Genomic DNA, 20,674 nt, shown 5'->3' on the forward strand with positions numbered 1-20,674 from the left:
TTGGAATCATAATCTTGCACTCAATAATTAAAAGCAATCACTGCTGTCCATTGAGGACTGACAACATCCATGATACTAAGTATTTCATGTGTTTGATCTCATTTTATCCTCATATCAATTTAGAGGCAAAGGGCCCTTTTTCACAGCTGAGGAAACAAATCCAGAGTGGTAGGACATTTGCTCGAGGGCCTGAAGGAAGAGGGCGAAGCCATGTCTGCCGGTTTCCAGATGCCACGGACTCTCCCCAGCACTACCCTGAAGATTCAGCCTGACCAAGACAGGGGGTGGCCCCGGCGGAATTCCCCAATTCCTGCCTAGCGGAGCCCACTTCTTCCGCCCCCAGATGGAGCAGGGAGAGGAAGATGAGTCAAGGAAGGCTCTGGGGGAGGGGAAAGGAGGACAGAGCCTGGCAGTGTGGGGGTAGGGAGGGGTCGCCAGATTCAGAAAGAGGTCTCAGGGGGTCTTCCACCCCTTTCCCTTGGCTGAGCACTTGGGGCTTTGAGATTGAGGGCTGGGGGAGTCCTCCAGCTCACTCCTCTCCCTCCCTTTCATACAGTTCCCACAAGCTCTGCAGTTTGCAAAACCCAACCCCTCCCTTGAGGGCCTGCGGTTTCCTGCGGGTCTGGGGTCCTGCCTGACTTGGCAGTGGAGACTGTGGCGGTGGGGAGAGGAGAAGGTGGTGTAAGCCCTTTCTTTGCCTTCTCATGCTGGGGCTGCCCAGCACAGACACACACACACACACACACACACACACACACACACACACGCCATCCCCTGAGTCAGCACCCGCCTGGCGGGGAGGGGTGGGGTCACAGTTACTAGAGCCTCCTTAAAGCCCCCACAAGGGCAGCTGTAGCCAGACACTGCTACCCTCACCATGAGTCCCTGGCAGCCCCTGGTCCTGGCACTCCTGGTGCTGGGCTGCTGCTCCGCGGCCCCCCGAACACGCCAGCCCACCGTTGTGGTCTTCCCCAGTGACCTGAGAAGCAATCTCACCGACAGGCAGCTGGCAGAGGTAGGCAAACTCCCCAGACTAGAGTTGGGCAGGGCTGGCTGAGAAAGTGTTCAATGTCCCAGAGAGGGCATGGGGCCTCAGAGGAGATGCTTTAGGGGTGTCTTGGCAGTGATGGGCATATCTGGAGACTAGAGGTGTCCAGGGTTAGGCACTGGGGTGCTGTGGAGGCCCCCGGGCAGTGACGGCCAGGAATGGGCAATGAGGGGTTCCTAGGTGGGAAATGGGAAATGGCATGGAGTGGGGGAGGCATGGGCTGGGGGTGAACAGGGAGTAAACCTGGGGGGCTGTGGGGTAGGCATGGGCCAGAGGCATCCAAGGGTGGGAAGGAGCTGAGGATGTCTAGGGAAGGGAGATTCTTGGGTGGGCAGAAAGCACTGGTGTCCTGGGTTTAATGCTTTGTTGCTAGTCCCTGAGTGCCTGGAGGGACGAAGTCCTGGCCCAGTAGGGCAGAGAAAAGGGATCAGGGTTCTAGGAAGTCTCTGCCCTCCATCCACAGGAATACCTGTACCGTTATGGTTACACTCGCGTGGCTGAGATGCGCGAGGAAACGCTGTCCATGAGGTCCTCCCTGCTGCTGCTCCAGAAGCACCTGTCCCTGCCCGAGACCGGGGAGCTGGACAGCACCACCCTGGAGGCCATGCGTACTCCACGCTGCGGAGTCCCAGACGTGGGTAGATTCCAAACCTTCGAGGGCGACCTCAAGTGGCACCACCACAACATCACATACTGGTGAGCGGCAGGGCCCCGCGGGGCGGCGAGGTGGGGCGAGGAGGCTAGTCCTGGTGAGCGTGACAGTAAACGGGTCCCCAGGTTTCACCAATTCAGGTGGAATCTGGGGGGCGTGGCTCCACCTCTGAGCCTCCCTTTCCCCTTCGGGGAAATGGGCTTCGGAATCCAAGTCCTCCTGCCGGGCGGTTGAGAGGGTCTAAACAGAAAGAGTGCGCCTGAAAGAGCTTTATAGATGGAAGTGTGGACCGCAGGGAGCATCCTGTATGCAGAAGTCTCTGAGACTTGGGGTGTCCCTGCTGCCCTGCTCCGACCTCTCACTTCTGACCTCATTCCTTCCTCTTTTCCCCCACAGGATCCAAAACTACTCGGAAGACTTGCCGCGAAGTGTGATCGACGATGCCTTTGCCCGCGCCTTCGCGGTGTGGAGCGCGGTAACACCGCTCACCTTCACTCGCGTGTACGGCAAGCACGCCGACATCGTCATCCAGTTTGGTGTCGACGGTGAGAACGAGCGCGAAGGGGAAAGCCAGGAGTCCTGGCCGGGGTCAGGGGAGGGAGGAAGGACCACGGAGAGTGTGGAGGAGGCTTTCTCTTGCCTGCCCCAGCAGCCCTGGCGGCCGCTTGCCATAAGGTACCCGTTCCTGCCGGTCCGGGCACGGCGCCAGGGCGCAAGGATTGGAGAGCTTCGCGCAGGCGGGATTTCAGCGCGCACTGAGTTGGCGCCCTTGAGCAGTGCACGATCTGCGCAACAGTACTAACAGTACTCTGCTAACTCCCTTCCTTTCCACCTGCTTCTTCAGAGCACGGAGACGGGTATCCCTTCGACGGGAAGGACGGGCTCCTGGCACACGCCTTTCCTCCTGGCCAAGGCATTCAGGGAGACGCGCACTTCGACGATGCAGAGTTGTGGTCGCTGGGCAAGGGCGTTGGTGAGATTCTGAGCCAACCCCAGTCCCCCAATTCCCCTCCCTTCTTACGCCCATCATCAGCTGCCCTGACCCTGTTCCCTCTCCTCCCGCAGTGGTTCCGACCTACTATGGAAACGCAGACGGCGCCGCCTGCCACTTCCCCTTCATCTTCGAGGGCCGCTCCTACTCCGCCTGCACCACGGACGGCCGCTCAGATGACACACCCTGGTGCAGTACCACTGCCAACTATGACACCGACCACAAGTTCGGCTTCTGCCCCAGCGAGAGTGAGTGTGGGGCGCGGCAAGGGGTGGGGGGCGTCCCCCACCCTTCATGGTCCAGAACCCTAGGTTCTAATCCCAGCTCTGCCACTAGAGCTGTGTGGCCTGAAATTCACTCTTCCTCACTCTGGGCCCAGTTTTCCCATCCTGAAGTGAGGAGAGAAGGGATGAACTGCAGACGGTCTGTGAGTTAAGGAGGGATCGCACTTCGGGGTAACAACGTGGGTCTCCCCAGGACTCTACACCCAGGACGGCAATGCGGACGGGAAACCCTGCCAGTTTCCGTTTATCTTCGAGGGCAAATCCTACTCTGCCTGCACCACAGACGGCCGCTCCGACGGCTACCAATGGTGCGCAACCACCGGCGACTACGACAAGGACAAGCTCTACGGTTTCTGCCCTACCCGAGGTACCTCCGCCCCGCCTACCAGATTAAGCCCCGCCCTCTCATCCCGCATTGGTCCCCGAAACGTGGCTCTTCCACCCATCAGTTTGACTCTTCACTGTCATTGGTCCTTAGGACCGCTGTGACTCCGCCCACCTCCTCCACCCGCCCCCCGCCCCATCCACCAAGGATGCTGGGCCCTCTGCCTCTTCCTTGGTCTGGAGTCCCAGGCCTCGCCCACTAGTCTGGCCTCGCCTTCGCCGTGCTCCACAGCGCCCCCTAGGCTTTTAAAATAGGCCACAAAGATTCTCCAGCTCCTAGTCTGGCCCATCCTGGCTCCTCATGGGACCCACACACCCGGCTCACTCAAGGCCCTGGGTCTCCCCAGTGGACTCCACCGTGATCGGGGGCAACGCGGCCGGGGAGTTGTGCGTCTTTCCCTTCGTCTTCCTGGGCAAGCAGTACTCGACCTGTACCAGCGAGGGCCGCAGCGATGGACGCCTCTGGTGCGCCACCACCTCGAGCTTTGACAGAGACAAGAAGTGGGGCTTCTGCCCAGACCAAGGTGGGCCGGGTTCCGAGGCTCCGGGGCTGGGGGCTGCGGCCGCGGCAGTGGTGGTGGTGTGGCCAGGGCTAGGGGCTCTCCCTGGCGCTCACGTCTCAGGCTTCCTTTTCCCTCCAGGATACAGCCTGTTCCTTGTGGCCGCGCACGAGTTCGGCCATGCGCTGGGCTTAGATCACACATCGGTGCCAGAGGCGCTCATGTACCCCATGTACCGCTTCACCGAGGAGTCCCCGCTGCATGCGGACGACGTGAAAGGCATTCAGTATCTCTATGGTGAGGTCTTGGGGCAAGGATGGAAGGAGGACAGGGAGGGGCATGGCTCTGTCATAGTACCCAAGAATGGGGGATTGGGGTTCGGGGATTGCAGGAGAATTGGGACCGCAGCGTCTATCTGGACGTAGAGCCTGGTCCCATCGCGCTGCCTGGTCAGTGCTTAGAGACAGTGATAAAGAACCCAGCCTCTAGAGAGACAGATATGGGTTCAAAAGCCAGTCCAGCCACTTCAAGTCACAAGCGGCCTGCCTGTGGTTGGGGAAGCAAGCTCCAACATCTGGAGTGAGGAAGAGAGTGTGTACTAGAGCGGGAGTCACCGATGGGCTTTGGGGAGCACATGTTCTACGGGCACAGAGATATGCGGGAATAGGGAGTGTCTGATCCTGTGTCTCTTTAGGTCCTCGCCCTGAGCCTGACCCACAGCCTCCAGCCACCACCACATCTGAACCGCAGCCCACGGCCCCCGCGACGGTCTGCCCCACCGGACCCCCCACTGCCCGCCCCTCAGAGCGCCCCACAACCGGCCCCACAGGCCCCCCCTCCGCTGGCCCCACGGGTCCCCCCACCGCCGGCCCTACTGCGGCCCCTACTGTGTCTTTGGATCCCGCAGACGATGCCTGCAACGTGAACATCTTCGACGCCATCGCGGAAATAGGGAACCGGCTGCATTTCTTCAAGGATGGGTGAGGGGGCAGGGATGTGTGGATGGGGGGACTTAGAGGAGGGACTGCCTGTCCCTCCCAGCCCACTGGCCGTCAGTTCAAGTTCAGCGCCGGGTCTTTCCTTCTCCTGTCCTCAGGAGGTACTGGCGATTCTCTGAGAGCAGGGGGCACCGGCTGCAGGGCCCCTTCCTTATTGCCGACACGTGGCCTGCACTGCCCGCCAAGCTGGACTCTGCCTTCGAGGAGCCGCTCAGCAAGAAGATTTTCTTCTTCTCTGGTGAGTGTCCCCCTCTCTCCCTCTGCCGCCCGCTCAATCCCCAGCAGTTGAGACCCATAACTTAGAAACCATCGTGTGCGTAATAGGAAAAGGCGCTCCGTGGCGGATGCAATTTCGCACATTTATTGGGGGCCGAATTCCAGTTCCCCTCCTCGCCACGCCCTTGCATAACCATCCCCAGCGGCTCTGCTCCTTGGGCACAGGGACTGCGGCCCGCTGGTCCAGGAAGGGCCTTGCTGGGATCTCCCTCCTCACATTCAAGGAGAATGTGTGCCACCTCCGCTCCCCCAGACCGACGTGGCCCTTCTCCCTTGCACAGGGCGCCAAGTGTGGGTGTACACAGGAGCGTCGGTGCTGGGCCCGAGGCGTCTGGACAAGCTGGGCCTGGGCTCGCAGGTGACCCACGTCACCGGGGCCCTCCCGCGCGGCGGGGGTAAGGTGCTACTGTTCAGCGGGCAGCACTTCTGGAGGTGAGAGCCACCGCGGCCGCCGGCAGGGGGAGCCCGGGCGCCATCCACCCGCCCGCAGGCTCAGCACCTGTCTCCTCGCCTCCTTCCTACAGGTTCGACGTAAAGACGCAGACGGTGGATAGCAAGAGCGTCACGTTGGTGGACCAGATGTTCCCCGGGGTGCCTTTGAATACGCACGACATCTTCCAGTACCAAGGTGAGGGCTGAGGACGCAGGCAGGGGAGGGTCCCTTCATGAGACACCTTCTGAGTGAGAAGGAAAGAGCCCTTGGAAAACGAGGCAATGCCCCAGCACAGATAAGATCGCTGTAGATGCAGAGACCTTTTCTAGGTCACACAGGGAGTCAAGGGCACAGCCAGGACTAGGAACCAGATTTTCTGCCTCCCCGGCTGGAAGCTCTTTTCCCTCCAGTACAGGACACAGGTGGTTTGCACGGAGGCTCATTCCTTTATCAGACACTAGTCATCAAGCGCTTATAATGTGCCAGGCACGGTGCTGCCACTGGGGATACACGGAGAGATAAGAAAATTCTTAGTTGTGTGTCTTTGGGCAAGTCACTGCGTCTCTTGGAGCCTCAGTTTCCCCATGTGTAAAATGGGGATGATAGCTGGAATTATACTTGCTTTCTCTTTCTCACCACTCACATCCAACCAGGTGACAAGGTCTGTTAACTCTATTATCAAAATCTTTTTTGAATCTGTCATTTTTTTTTCCATCTCCTTTGCAAACACTCAAGTCCAAACTATACTGGTTGTTCTATACCTTTAACGTATTCCTTGGGATTAGGGAGAGGGTAGGAGTGGAGGGTAATGGTTTTGGGAGTGACCCTAGACCTGTTCCAAGGTCAATGAAACTAACATTATCTGCCCATGGCCCCCCTTCATGTCTTATCTCCTGTGCTACTCCTGTCATTTACTCTGCTCCACCCACACTGGCTGCTCTTTGAACAGATCAAGGTCATTCCTGGCTTAGGGCTTTTGCGCCAGTTGTTCCCTCTGTGTGGAAGGCTTTTCCCCCAGATTGTCACTGGGCTGCCTTCCTTTCATCCTTCAGGTCTCAGTATTAATGCCACCATTTCAGAGAGGCCTTTTCTGACCCTCATTATCTATTCACTCACTTGTTATTTCCTCCATAGCTTTCTACATTTTCAAAACCAATCTTTTATTTAAGGTGCTTGCTTGTTAATCGTCTGTCTTGCCTCATCAGAGTGTAAGCATCAAAAGGATTGAGATCATGCCTGTATTTTTTTCTGCTTTATCCCCAATGCCTCGAACAAAGCACATAGTAGGTGCTCAATCAATACTTGTTGAATGAACGGATGGATTTCTCAATGAATCAGTGGTGAATGAACTGTTCTGAGCATTAAGATAGGTCATCCATTGATTTGTTAGTCTATTCACAAAATGTGTATGGAGTAACTACTGTGTGCCAGGCTCTGTGCCAGTGCTTTGGGCATCAAGGTCTGTGCCCTCCAGCATCTCATATGTTGTGAAAACCTTGGAAAGTTCTAGAAAGGGCAGGAGGGATGATTGTCAAGATCTTGTTCATATTTCTGTACACGTATGTAGGAGAATTGGAATGACCCCTCTCATGCCTGCCTGTCCCCTGCAGAGAAAGCCTACTTCTGCCAGGATCACTTCTACTGGCGTGTGAGTTCCCGGAATGAGGTGAATCAGGTGGACTTCGTGGGCTACGTGACCTATGACATCCTGCAGTGCCCCGAATACTAGGGCTTTCATCCTGCTTCAGCAGTGCAGTACGGGTCTCTACCAAGAACATTCCCGATGGGGAAGGAGCCAGTTTGCTGGATACAAACTGGTATTCTATTCTGGAGGTCAGAGAGGAGTGGAGGTGGGCTGGGCCCTCTCTTCCCACCTTCCTTTTTTGTTGGAATGTTTCTAATAAACTTGGATTCTCTACCTTTAGGAGCAGATTTCATTTATGCATGCATGCACATATGTATTTAACTGATAGAGTGCTTACTATGTGGCCAGGCAGTGTTCGAGGCACTTCATAAATACTAACATAATCAATCCTTCCTAGGAAGGGTGTGATTATTTCTATTTTATGGTTGAGGAAACAATCAATATATTTTTTCATTCATCAAACATTTATTGAGCCCCTGTATGGAACAAGGCCCAGTGCTGTGCACTGGGGATAGAGAAATGAATTGGACTATATTCCTGTACTTAAGGGCCTCTCAGTGGTCCTCAAACTTTAGAGTGCTTAAGAGTGCCCTTGGAGCTTGCGTAAAGTACAGACTCCAGGCTCCACCCACAGAGAGTCCAACTCAGTTACACGGGTAATTCTGTGGCTGCTAGGAGTGGGATCATGCTTGGGGAGTGTGCAATGTGTGATCCTTTATTCTAGATAATGTGTGTGTGTGTGTGTGCATGTGATTCTATATGTTGTAGTTGAGGTCAGGGAATGTTTCCTAGCCAACATGATATCTGAACTGGAACTGAATCAGGATCTTCTTCCTGTACAAGCGGGACAGTCTTCCTTAGAGGGTAAATTACCAAGAACCATCAAACCTAAACACATATCTACTTGCTCTAATATAATAAACATAGAAACAAATCCACCTATCATAAATGTACATCTTAACAAGTTTTCACAAACTGAACACAGTTGCGTAACCAGCATCCAGATCAAGAAACAAAACATTACCAGCACCCTAGAATTCCCCTTGCAATCACCACCTCTTCTCCCCAAGAGTTACCACTATGTTACTTTTTCTTTTTCTTTTCTTTTTTTTTGTAGAGACAGAATCTCGTTACATTGCCCAGGCTAGTCTCCACCACCTCAAGCCATCCTCCCTCTTCGGCCTCCCAAAATGCTGGAATTACAGGTGTGAGCTACCTCCCCTGGCCTCCATTTTACTGTAGATGGGCATTTGGGTAGTTCCCAATTTGGGGCTATTATGAATAATACCCCTATGAACATTCTTGTAAATGCCTTTTGGTAAACATGGGCAGCCATTTCTTTTGGATATATACCCAGGAGTAAAATCGCTGGGTTTAAGGATATGTGTATGTTCAGTTTTAGTAGATATGACCAAATCGTTTTCCAAAGTGGTTTTGCCTGCCTGTCTACACTCCCACGTGCAATGTATGGGAGTTTCCAGGATTTCTTGACTACACTCTTACTGTCACATGCCACATCGAATCCATCAGCAGGTCGTGATGGTTCCACTTCCAAAACTTATCTGGAATCAGATGACTGCCACCACTTTGGCTATCATCACCTCCCACTTGGGGGTCCGCAGAAGCCTCCTAATTAGACTCCCAGCTGCCACGCCTGCCCTTCTGTAGTCAACCCTTCCCCCAGCCCCAGCAGTCACAGTGATCCTGTTAAAATACAGATCAGATCACATCATTTCCCTGCTCAAAAACTTCCAATGGCATCCCTTGTGGATTAGAAAAGAATCCAGGCTCCTCCCAAAGCCTTCAAAAGACCACATAATCTGCCCTTCTCTCCTCCCTCATCTTCTATCCCTCTTCTCTTCTCCACTCACTCTGTCCCAGGCACAGTGACCTTGCCCAGGACCTTTTCACCCCAGGGCCTCTGCATTTGCCATTTCTTTCGCCAGGGAACTCTTCCCCCAGATCTTTGCACAGTTGGCTCTTCTCATCATGGAGGTCTCAGTTCAAATATCACATCTTCTAGGAGGCCTTCTCAGATCACCCCCAATGCAGTCCTTTCTCCCATAATCCCATGACCCTATTTTTTCTTCTTAACATATAACAATCTCAAATTGTCTTATCTATGCGTTTGCTCACTCATGATCTTTCTTACCTCTCTCCTCATTAGAATTTAAGCCCCATGCGGGCAGAAAGCCAGTCGATCTCATTTACTGATGTATCCACAGCACCCCTGTGCCTAGCACCAATGCCTGCAACACAAGAGTGCTATCAACTTGTGCTGAATGAATGAACGAGTGAATTAGCCCCAGGTGTTTAGGCCACCCCAGCAGAGGTGGGCCCAGGCTCCAGGAGGCACACACTGGGGCCTCCGTTGTAGGGACGACTCCTAGCGGCGGGTGGTCTCCTCAGGCCCTTCGGGTGGCATTGAGAGCCCAGGGCCTCCAAGGGAAGTGGCCAGATCCACGGAATCTGCACAGCGGGCACTAGGACCCTGCGCGGCGCCGCGTCCGGCGGGGGGCGGCGGGCAGGCGGGGGTGGGGGGAATCCGCTCTTTCTCCCTCCTGGAGCCTGGCTGCGGCCACTTGTGCGATCCGGGCCCACACCGCGGCCGCCTGGCCCCTTTCCGCGCCATGAGCCGCAGGTTCACCGTCACCTCGCTGCCCCCAGCAGGGCCCGCCGGAACTCCTGACCCGGAGTCTCGCCGGCATTCGGACCCCCGCCGCCTCCCGGGGGAAGACGTCAAAGGTAGAGGCCGCAGGGGGCGGGGCCTGCCGGAGTGGGGCGGGACGAGAGAGGGGGCGGGACCAACGGAGGGCGGGCCTTGTGCTGGAAGTGGGAGGGGCCAGGACTTGGGGTGAGGGGTCCCAGCCCAAGGCCAGAGAGAGGAGAGGGGCCGGGACCTAGAAGCGAGGACCCGGCCCACCGGAACGGAAAGCGTGAAGGGGGAGGGACCAGACTCCATGTGGGCGGGGCCGCAAGGAAGAGGTGGGGCCAGGGGAAGAGTTGGGACCCGAGTAGAAGGGGGCGGATCTTGTGATGGCGGGGCTAGGGTCCAGGCGGGGACTGGGCGGAAGGGCACTGAAGGGGCCGGGGCATCTCGAGTAGGGAGCGGGAGCGGAGGCGGCGAGACGGAACTAGGGAGAGGGAGGGCTGTGCGATTAAGGGGTGGGTCCAGAGCCAAGGGGAGGGGGTGGGACTAGGTCGGGTTGGGGAAGGAAAGGGCGGGACAAGTGGGGAAGGGGTTGAGCAGGAGGATGGGATGGGAGTGGGCCAGGGTGGGGGGTGGGATGGAAGCGGGAGGAAAATCAGTCAGGGTTGCTGAGGCAGGTGCGAGGTCAGCGGGTCATTTGTGCCTGGCGGATCCTCCAATCCTTTAACTCTCCGGACAGCGCCCGGGGATCCGGCAAGGAGACGGGGGACAGGGAAGTTAGCGTGGATCCTGGGCAGCCAGACCAGGGAGCATCCCGTGGGGACTCCAATCCCGACCCTCGGGGACCCACTTAGCTCCCTCTCTGCTCCAGCTCCGGAAGGGTTGGGAGGAGCCAGCTCAGGCGGGGTTGGGGGCGTCTTCCTCGCGGGCCCAGTGCAGTGGTCTTGTCATGGACGTTCCACGCTGGGTACAGACAGAAAGGAGGCGGCGGGCAGGATCCTCTGGCCTCCGATGGAGAAGTAGCATCCTGGCTGCATACACGGTCTCCTCGGCAGGGGGCACTTCTCAGAGGTCCTCTCCCTAGCCCTGAGCCCCTCGGGTCTGGAAGGAACCAGGCGAATCGGCTTGGAGTGGCCCCAGCGCGGGGAGGAGGAAGAGCCTCCCCGGGCCGCCAGGGGCCGCTGCTGAGCCGCAGGTGAGCCTGCCCTGACCGACGCAAACCCAAGCGCCAAGAACCCTAGTTAGGGGTTTCTTTGGCGAACCTCCTCATTGCAGAGATGACCGAACTGAGGCCTAGACATCCGCAGGGCTCCGACCTTCTCAACCGACCGACTCCTGGACGTGGCCACTTGGATTTTTTGGGCTCCCTCTGCTCTGTCTTTCCCATAATCTGTCTGCTCCTTTTCTCATTTTCATGAATGGCCTTACCGGCCTTCCACATTATAAAGTCGGAAATTCCGGAGCTATTTTCAGCCCCTCCTTTTCTCTTCCCAGAAAATCCAACTGATCCTCACATCTTGGCCACTGACCTCCAAAACCTATCCTGAATCTGGCCACATCTCTCCCCCTCTGTCACCATCACCCTGGTCCAAGCCTCTGATGTCCCTCTGATGTCCCTGACCGCATCTTCCCACTGGCCTCCTGGTCTGCAGTCCTGCCCTAGCCATCCTCCACCCAAGCTCCCATCACCTGCATGATAAAGGCCAAGCCCTTTATTCTGTCATTCTGACTCTCTCCTCATTTGCTCCAGGTGGACCTGTCCATGTTCATACCCTCAACCCCATCCGCCAGGGTAACTCCTACTTATTCTGTAAGTTATGGCTCATTTAACCTCTTCTGAAAATCTTTTTCACTTTCTCTCACTCCCAGGCAGAGGTAGTCATTCCTCTTCAGCTCACCCACTGCACCATTAGAGCACATGTCCCAATGCATGGCAGTTATTTACTTGTGTGTCTCCTCCATTGGAGCATCTCAAGGACAGGGACCATATCCTTTTATCTTTCAGTTCCAAGGTCCAGGCCTAGAGCCTGGCACTTAGTAGGTGTACAATGCTCATCAGATGAGAGGAGGTGTGGCTGTAGGCTCCTGCTTCGCCTACCCCTGCCTTCTCTCCTCCCACTCCCCATCCCCTGGCCTGGGAATAAGATGGCCCTGTCTCGTGTTCCAAGGTGATTGCTCAGTCTTCCCATTCACACTCCCAAACTCCTGCATGGTTGAAGTAAGCACAGCCCCCAGGCTTTGAGTATGCAGGTGTATGTGAGTCTGGAATGTTGTGCACTTGTGGCAGAGGCCATGTGTGTGTCTTGAGGGAGGAGCATCCCCCACTAGATCTGATGATCTGCGGGGTGGTCAGTGCTTATGTGTGTCACTGTATTGCCAGTGTGTTGATGGACATGTTGATGTGTATATTTCTGTGTCCGTCTGTGAGCTGAGTGCCTGTGTGCATGAATGTATTGGAAGTTCCATCTAGAGAACGATTTGGGTGACTTTTAATCTCTTCAGCCCTGGGATAGCCTCAAGCACCTCATCTTTGGTAGATCACCCCATGGGGAAATAGACAAGGGCTCCCTAGGGGAACCCAGCAGCTGGTCGTATCTTTTCCACAGCTGCTGTTGTGTCAGACCTCTGCCCGCTACAGAGATGCTCTACTCCCACCTCATCCTCATCCAAGCCCAAAGGGAGGGATGACAGCATGTGTAAGACTGAGAAGGGCTGGAAGAGTTTTTACAGGTCATGTATGTGTAAGCATCATCTTTTACTCTGTGCCAGCGGAGTGAGGTCTTCCCTCTGAGGTGCTTCCTGCTGCCAGGGGATCAGCTATAGATGAGAACATGACTTACCTGGGTAAAAGAAGCAAGTCAGAGGTTGAGCCTGAAACCCACCATTAACCCTGGGCAGCAGCCCACAGGCCTCAGTTGCCTCACCCGTACCATTAGAAGATTGATGGTGACCTGGTTGAATAGAAGTGGACCTGGGAACAGTTGTTACAATTTTGAGCTACACCCCTATCCATTTCTACCACCCCCCCACTGTGCCTCAGTTTCTCAGGGAGGAGGCAGGGCACTGGAAAGTGCCGTGGGCCTGGTAAGACTATCAGGAGTTAGGATGTGTTCCTATGGAGGGAGAGAGAGCTGACTTAAGCTAGGAGGATGGGGCAAGACCACAGTGTAGCTCATCCATGTTCTAGCTCAGGCTCTGTAATGTGATCTTGGGCTCACTGCTTCCCTTCTCTGGGCCTCAATATACCCATCTGTAGTATAAAGGAGTTGAGAGGAAGCTATCTGAGTGTCCTTCTAGACATAAAAATGCTAGAATTTTTCAATGATCTAGAACAGTGAAACTCTCTGCCCCTCATCCCCCGAGACCCAAACCTCATGTTTCAGTCTCTCCATCTGTAAATTGGGAAGAATGATGCTGTTATCGGTATATATATCTGATCTGGAGATCTCCAACCTGCCCAAGAAGATCTCCCAGTTGCCCCATCCTTGAGCCGGGACTCAGAACCTCACTGCCCAGTACCTCAGCCCAAGGTGAGCCCTAGGAATTTCCATGGCAACAAACTGGTTATGAACGGGGCTGCAGTTGCCATGGTGACAGGCTGCTCTGTCTCTCTCTCTCTCTCTCTCTCTCTCTCATCCCCCTCCTCTCCCCTCCTCTCTTCTCAATGAACCAGAACGATCTGTAGGCCTCATCTCTCCAGGTGGGGTGGGGGTGGGGGGTGGGTGCAGTGAGAAGGGGGTCCAGAATGGGAAAGAGAGAAGCTGGGCTGAGTCTGCAGGGGAACAGGGGGTTGTTGGGGTGCCATTGCCATGGCGACGGGGCTGCAGCCTGTTAATTAAGCCCCCGGTTGCCACGGAGACCATGGTGGTTGACGTGCTCTGCGGCGAGCCCTGTGTGTGTGGGGTGTGCTGTGTACTGGACTCATCGATTCAGTGCTAGGGGTTTGGATCTGGAGACGGGGCATAGAGGTAGGGGAGAAGGGTGAAGTGGGGGGCTCAGGGCTTTGGCTCCATGAGGCCAGAGCTGGGAGTGGGGAGTTGGGTTGTGGGGGTAATGCCATGCAGATAGGGACAGATAGGGATTGGGCCATAAGGGGGAACACTATGCCTGCCTCCTGTGGAAAGAGGACCCAGTCAGGTGGCTCCAGCTTCTTCCAGATGGTCCCTCATGCTGGTTTCATAGATGGAAGCCCAGGCTGGAGGTCAGGGAGCTGGATTCTAGTCCCCAGTCTGTCACAAGTTCACCCCATGAAGAAAATTTGTACCTTTCCATTTTCTAGCCTCTGATTTCATGATAAGTGGCGGGTGGAAAAATAATTTATAAAGTCTCTTCCAGTTCCCAGATCCTGATACAAGGCGACAGCTTCCCAGAGCTTTTTTCTCTCTGAGAAACATAAGGTGGGAGGGGTATGAGCTTTAGAGATGCAGAGTTCAGAAATAGGACCTGCCTGGTTCTGCATCTTGTGTTGCTTTAGTGAGAGGGTTTCCCTGGCCTTCCATCTTCCAAGTGCTTTTGGTGGGGAGGGGGTGCTGCACTGGCAGCCAGGTGCCTGGGTTCAGAGCTGAGGGTCAATTTTACTGGCCAATGCCAGGCTGGCATTGCAGGAGGGGCTTGCAATGCATTTTCTCAAAACCTCACCACAGAGGGTTGGCTGGAGGCCAGAATGGGGCCCAGTCTTCTTGAGAGGTGAGAGGGGTCAATTGAGGGGCTGGAGTCTCCCCTCAACCATCTCCTCATTTGGTCTGGGCTCCTCAGGAAGGGCTATATGGCTTTAGTCTGATATTAATAGAGCATCAAGAGTTTTCAAAGGAGGAAGAAGTGCTATGGGTTTTTCAGTTTAACCTTTTCATTTTACAGATGGGCTACTGAGGCCCAGAGAGAGGAACTTAGTTTTGTCCAGGGATACACAGAGAATTTGGGGCCAGAAGACAGAATAGACCACTGTCTTCTGAATCCTTGATGACTCTGAGACAGGAACTCTACTGAAGATGGGTTACCTAGGGGAAGAAGACTCACTCCTACCTTCACCTGTACTCCCTAGAGATCTAGATTTCCCTGTGTGTGGACTCAGTCCCTGAGTGGCCAGAGCTGCACTAACTCTGGGCCACAAATGAAGGGAAATACACCTGGGGGACATCCAAGACCTGGGATTGCTGAAAAACCTCAGCATCTACTTTATTCTCCAGCACTTCTCAGACAAACATACTACTACACTATGTTTTACATATGTTTTTACATGTTTTAGTATGTTATACATGTCTACCGAATAGTAGAAGACCATAGTGCTGCTGCTAGTGGTGGTGGTGGTGATGGTGGCGTGTGTGTAGTGGAGTGCTTAGAAATTCTTGAACACTGGCCTTTCCACCTGCTATTCTTCTAACCCCTGCCACCAATCCAATTTATCTCACCTTTTTCATGGTTTTCTCTCTGGGAGAGCCAAGAATACCAATGCTCACACCTTATCTGAGTAGCTGACTCTCCATCCTGAAGGTGGAGAATTTCCCTTTCCCTTTTTCTTCTCTGTCTTTAGTCTTTAGATCAATGGCTTTCCTTCTTTTTTTTAATTATTGGTTATGTTCTGCTCTATATATCGTTTATATATGTACTTTAAAAATAGTAACATTTACTAGCTATTTTTATAAAACAGTCTAATTATAAATGCAAATATTATTTTCAATCTCCTCTATTGACATTTTTGAAAACAAAAGGGTCTGTTGGGTGTCCACAAAACCAAGTGACAGTGATACCTTGTTGGATCCCTCCAGAGGCACCTTTGAGTCAGCTGCTGAAGATGCCGTGGTTAAGCCAATCTGAAATCATTGACACAAATTTGTACAAGGGAATTGGAGCCTCAGGCCCTGTCCATGGTTCTGAAAAAGTCCTGTCCTATAACCAGGTCTCCCAGGGATATGAATGGATGGCTTTTTTTTTTTTTTTTTTTCCCTCTCTTTTTAACCAACTTGACCCAGGATGAATGGCTCTTTAGGACCCTTGAAGGTCTTCTGGTCTCCCCTTCAGTTGCAAGCCAAGAGGCTGTTCCAGCCCTTCATCTCTGAAGCCTGAACACAAGAGAGAACGTTCATCTTAGACCCAGCCCCTGTTCTTTTTTTTAGGACCAAGAATCAGAGGCTGCTGAGGAGCTTGACTATGACTGCATCCTTGTCTCTTCTATTGGAGACAAGACCTGTGTAAAAAGAAATTCTGTTGAGGAGGAAAGTCCTAAACTGGAGCAAAATGAAGTGGATTCTAGACTGAATTTTGCCAGTCACTGGCATTGTGTCCATAGGCATTCCTTTCCCCTCTTTGGGCCTTAGTTTTTTTATCTGTAAAATGAAAGCTGTGCATTAGATAATTGGTGCTTTACCAGTCCTGGAACTCTCCTGGAATTTAGACGGCTAGCACTGGGAGATGGGGTGAATCTGAAGATTATTTCCCCTTAATCTGTTCCTATTCTCAGATGTTTAGATCATCCAGAGACTCAAAGGGTCCAAACCTATGGTGCTGCTTCCTGAGAAGTCTCCAGCACTGGCTCAAACCTGGACTCTTGTGGTGCTGAGGGGTCCTAGGATAATCAAGCTTCTGGGGTCATGGTCTCAGGGGAGCAGGGAGGAACACAGAGAGCATGTCAGCTCTGGAAGCCTCAGAAAGCAATCCTGGATTAGGGGATTAGACACTCCCGCCCCAGGAGAAAATCTGGTCCCAAACTGACAGGCGGCCTCATTCCCCCCTCCCCCACTCTGTCCCTGGCCAGCCTCTGGACCAGCCTGCCCTCCCTAGAGGCTGCACCATCCCCGGCGGAAAGTCAGCACTCCCTGGAACCTCACTGCTGCCTCCTCTCCTCCTCCCCACGTCTCATCCCAGCATCATTCCACAGTCAGAGGGACAACTCCAGGGACTTGTCTTGGGGTTAGGATGCTGGGACTCCTGTCAGTCTAGCACAATGAAAGAGTTCATTGTAACTCCTCAGGCTCCACCCCACCCATTTTAAGACAGGATGGCCCAGTCCGCCCAGTGACCCGAACCCCCTTGGGGGCAGCACAGTGCTTCAGTTATGCCCCTGGGCTCTACATGCCTCCAGCTCCAACCTCTTGAACAGCGGTGTGGGAGAGGGTCTGGTTTTCCTCTGCCTTGCAGGGCTGGCCTCTCCAGCTTTGCAGACAGGCTCCCTAGAGCCCCATATTCCATGGCGGCCACCCCCCACCCCGCCGCTCAGTCCCTCTCATCTTCCCTCTGGGGGTCACCCCAGACCCCCAGTCAAACAGCCGCTGCGGGGCCGCCTCCCTGTGGCCGCGACCTAGTTCCCTGCCGTTATTTTTAGGGCGCGGGATGGCACCTGCCCACGTGCCGAGCCCCGCCCGGAGAGTGGGGGGTGGGGGCGAGCTGCGTCTGCTCAAGGGAGGCGAGGCCCTGTCCCCCGAAGCACCCCTTCCATCCCACCCGCGCAATTCCCCAGTTTTCTTGCGAGGGGGCCACTAGGCGCGCTCTGCCCGCCCCTCGTCCTCTTCTCCCTCCCTCCAGCTCTCCCCCCCACCAAAACCCCGCCAGTGGCTCACGCCTCCTGCATACGGGATGAGGTGAGCAGCGCCGCTGCTGAGAGGGGGCGCGCGCGGGTGTGAGCGTGTGTCCGTGTGCGAATGTGTGTGCGCCGGGCGGGCGGGCACTGCAGCTTCTTCCTCCGTGGAGCGGAGAGCGAGAGAGAGCTAGAGCGAGCGAGAGAGCGGCGAAGGCGGGCAAAGGGGCGCGGGCGAGGCGCCGCAGCCATCCCCGGGCCCGGGGCCGCGCCGCCACCATGCTCAACAACCTGACCGACTGCGAGGACGGCGATGGGGGAGCCAACCCGGGTAAGCTGTGGTCCGGGGGCGGCGGAAGAGGGGGCGGCGAGGATAGGAGGCAGCTCTGGGGTTAGAGGCGGAGCGGGGGCCGCCTCCTTCGGAGAAGAGGCTGGAACTGACCCGGGCGGTGGGCGCCCACGGCGGCCAGGAGCCTCGCTCCATTGGAATGCGCCAGGCGCTGTCCCAGGTGCTGGAATGCGCCGCGCCCGGGGTACAGCCGGGGGCCGAGGGGTTGTCGTTGCCCACGGCCTGGGGGCAGACTTGGGTTAGCTGAACCGAGGAGGCAATGGGAAGGGGATGGAAGAGCTAGAATGGGCTGACGTGGAGCTCGACGGGAGGGAGGAGGGCCCCTTTCCCGAAAGGGGACCCGGGTGTCCTGGCGCAGAGGGGGCACCGGCGGCGCCGGGGGGCGCAGTCTGCTGCAGTCCCTCGCTCTGAGACTTCCAGCTGGAAGGTGGAGGAAAAGGTGGTTGTGGGGGGTTGGGGCCATATGACAGCCCCCGTCCAGGCTGCGGTGTCTCCATAAGGGGACACTTGGTGCAATCCGGGGCCCTTCCCCCAAGGCTTCCCAAGGTCCGACCTCAGACTGAAGCGTACCTCCTCCGTAAATTTTCAGCTCTACTTTGCGGAATCTCTGTCTCCCTCTCGCTTCTCCGTGGGTTCCTACTCAGGACGGGCAGCAAGATCGCCCTCCTTTTTCCCTCTTGCCCCCTCCTTTCGGTACCCTGGGGCGGCAGTGAGGTTTCCAGGGCGGGGCGGGGGGGAGTCTTTCTAGTTAGCTCTGCGAGCTTCCTCAGTGAGGCCTCAGAAATGGGGTCCCAGCGGCTGAATCCCCGGCGCCGCGGCGCGGACACTGCAGACGCTCTGCGGTGGGTGCGCAGACTCGCCAGGAGTCAAGGGGCTTGGGGCAAGTCCTTTCGCTCTTGCTCTCCCCCTGCCTCCTCCGCGGTTTCTCTGCTCCGAAGTCTTGGGGCCAGCCACCCCCTCAGGCTCCCAGACCCCCCGCCACCCCCCAGCGGTCTCAACCATCCATCACGGCCGTCAGCCACCCCCACCCCCCACCCTCCAGCGGCGCTGCGTCCCCTGCGCACTAGCGCGCTTCCTGCGCCTGCTGTCTGCGCTCAGCGCCTTCAAACGCTCCCCTGGGCATTGCTTGACCCTCTGGGCCTTGACTCCCACAGACCCCTCTGGGGGATGGCCCAAGGGCCCCAAGAGCTGAAAGAGCGGGGTCTACTAGGGATTGGCAGCCTTCACTCTAAGGTTCTCTGAATCCTGGATCCCAGTCAGGGCCAAGTGGCTGCTTGGCTGGGGACACCAGGGTCCCCAATCCTTTGTTTGAGACAGCACCCTCCTCCTCATTCCTGCAGAGGGCTGAGTGGTGTACAGGGGCCAGAACTACTGGCTGGCCAGCTCATCCATCTCCCCAGTGACCCCGGGGTCACCTCATCTGGCAACTGCCCCCCTCCCCCATGGGCTTAGCCTGCGGGAGGAGGAGGGAGGTTTGGCAAAGTCGGGTCTGCGGCAGCACCAGGGATCCCGACGCGGTGCCCAGGGAGAGAAGGGGGGTCATTTCCATCCGGGATCCCCTTCAGATGCCTCCACTCTGAGACAGGGACTCAGCCTGAGAGCTAATCTCTCTGTTTCCCCAGACTCCGGCTACCTGCTTTCTCTACCAAGGCTTCACTGGGCCTCAGGGTTTCCATGGGGTCTCCGGAGGCCTAGAAAGAGGCTTGTATCTATGTGTGTGAAGCAAGAGTTGAACTAGGAACTCTTTTCAGTTCTGTCCCCTCCCCATTAGTTTCTAGACGCTGAGTGCAGCAGGCCCATTAGGAGACCTTCTTTCTATATATAGGATATAGGGTCCAGGACCTGGAACTAGAGTGGCCAGAACCGGGGTCAGGCATTCTGGCTCCCAGAGAGAGAAGGCCTCCCATCAGTGTCTGGAGATGGTGGTAGGCCGCACTAAGGACCTTCTGGGCTTGAGGGAAGAGGGACCATCAGACCAAGAACTCCGGCATCTCTGATTCTAGATTCTTAAGGATGTACCAGAAGGACCAGGATACTGACCGCGGGGAGGTGGGACTGGCCCAAGTAAGAGGGCTCCTCCGGACTAAAGAAGAACCTGAGGATATTGTCCTCGGCCCCCAGGTCTCCTTTTCCCTCTGACGCCCCCTCTCCCTCCCTGAACTGGCCTGGGGATTCCCCCAGGCCGGGCCCCAGGCCCCTGGGGAGGCTTCTTAGCCCGCGCCGCTCGCCCGTTTCCTCCCCAGGAGCTCTGGCCGCCGCAGCTTAATTGAAAGCCGATTCGGGCTGAGAGCTCCCAGGGGGCGGGAGCGGGGGCGGGGAGGGCTCAGCCTCGGTCTGGCCCTGCCCTCGCGCCCGCCGCTCGGCGCTCCCCCAACACCCTGCCTCCTGGCTCTGGAGAATCAGGACGAGTTTCCCCTTAGCTGTCCTGGTGCTTTGAGAACTCAGAAGCTCACTCCCCATCCCCCTCAACCAGTGTGCCCGGCGTTCCAGGGAGGGGACCAAATCGGCCCCGGCTGACGAGGCGGGGAGCCTGGCGTCCCTCCCAGGCAGCGGGTGGAAAGGCGGGACCCAGGACTAGCCCACCGAGCCGCCCTCTCTCCTACCCTCATGTCCTGGCCCGGATCCGGCCTGGAGTCTGGCTCCGCGCTGCGCGCCGCGTTACATAAGCGGCTGCGGGCGCGTGGCCGGCTCAGCTAGGCGCAGCGCTCTCGGCCCGCGTGGTCGCCATGGAGACCGGCGCGGGGGGGGGGGGGCACCTAGTTGCAGGGTCTCGGGCCAGGGTGCACCCCTTCCCATCCGCTGCGCGCCACCCGCCCCTGAGAAAGAGGAGGAGCTTGGGAGGGGGCGTGAAAGGCAGAGCGGAGGGGCTCTCCTGTCTGGTGGTCCCAACCCTAAGAGGGGACGTCATGGGGAGAGGGACCCAGCTCCATGGGAGTCAGGACCCCTAAGTCTTG

General features: G+C 56.3%; 2 protein-coding genes across 3 annotated transcripts in view; both read left to right on the forward strand.

Annotated features, from left to right (window-relative positions):
- Positions 1-858: 858 nt before the first annotated feature.
- Positions 859-7,490, forward strand: MMP9 (matrix metallopeptidase 9). Its single transcript, XM_069495921.1, has 13 exons — positions 859-1,015; positions 1,512-1,744; positions 2,097-2,245; positions 2,545-2,673; positions 2,766-2,939; positions 3,169-3,342; positions 3,707-3,883; positions 4,001-4,156; positions 4,554-4,839; positions 4,956-5,095; positions 5,415-5,565; positions 5,658-5,761; positions 7,177-7,490. Exons 1-13 carry the CDS (start codon positions 878-880, stop codon positions 7,293-7,295), a joined length of 2,130 nt encoding a protein of 709 aa, XP_069352022.1. The 5' UTR covers positions 859-877; the 3' UTR covers positions 7,296-7,490.
- Positions 7,491-9,761: 2,271 nt separating this feature from the next.
- Positions 9,762-20,674, forward strand: part of SLC12A5 (solute carrier family 12 member 5) — a 38,654-nt gene continuing 27,741 nt past the window's right edge. The window contains exon 1 of one of the 2 annotated variants that reach the window (XM_069496429.1): positions 9,762-9,956. In XM_069496429.1, coding sequence (XP_069352530.1) covers positions 9,842-9,956 — 115 coding nt within the window. In that variant the 5' untranslated portion in view covers positions 9,762-9,841. Of the gene's footprint in view, positions 9,957-17,520; positions 17,703-20,674 lie in introns of those variants that run through there. The other variant, XM_069496430.1, reaches the window with a different exon arrangement.

Source organism: Eulemur rufifrons, chromosome 20 (assembly GCF_041146395.1).
Source record: "Eulemur rufifrons isolate Redbay chromosome 20, OSU_ERuf_1, whole genome shotgun sequence".
Taxonomy (NCBI): Eukaryota; Metazoa; Chordata; class Mammalia; order Primates; family Lemuridae; genus Eulemur; species Eulemur rufifrons.

Excerpts from the sequence above, each read along its gene's own strand:
- MMP9 (XM_069495921.1), top strand. The coding sequence starts at position 878 with ATGAGTCCCTGGCAGCCCCTGGTCCTGGCACTCCTGGTGCTGGGCTGC. Across the intron at positions 1,745-2,096 it reads CACCACAACATCACATACTG|GATCCAAAACTACTCGGAAG; the intron begins GTGAGCGGCAGG and ends TTTCCCCCACAG. Across the intron at positions 5,566-5,657 it reads AGCGGGCAGCACTTCTGGAG|GTTCGACGTAAAGACGCAGA; the intron begins GTGAGAGCCACC and ends TCCTTCCTACAG.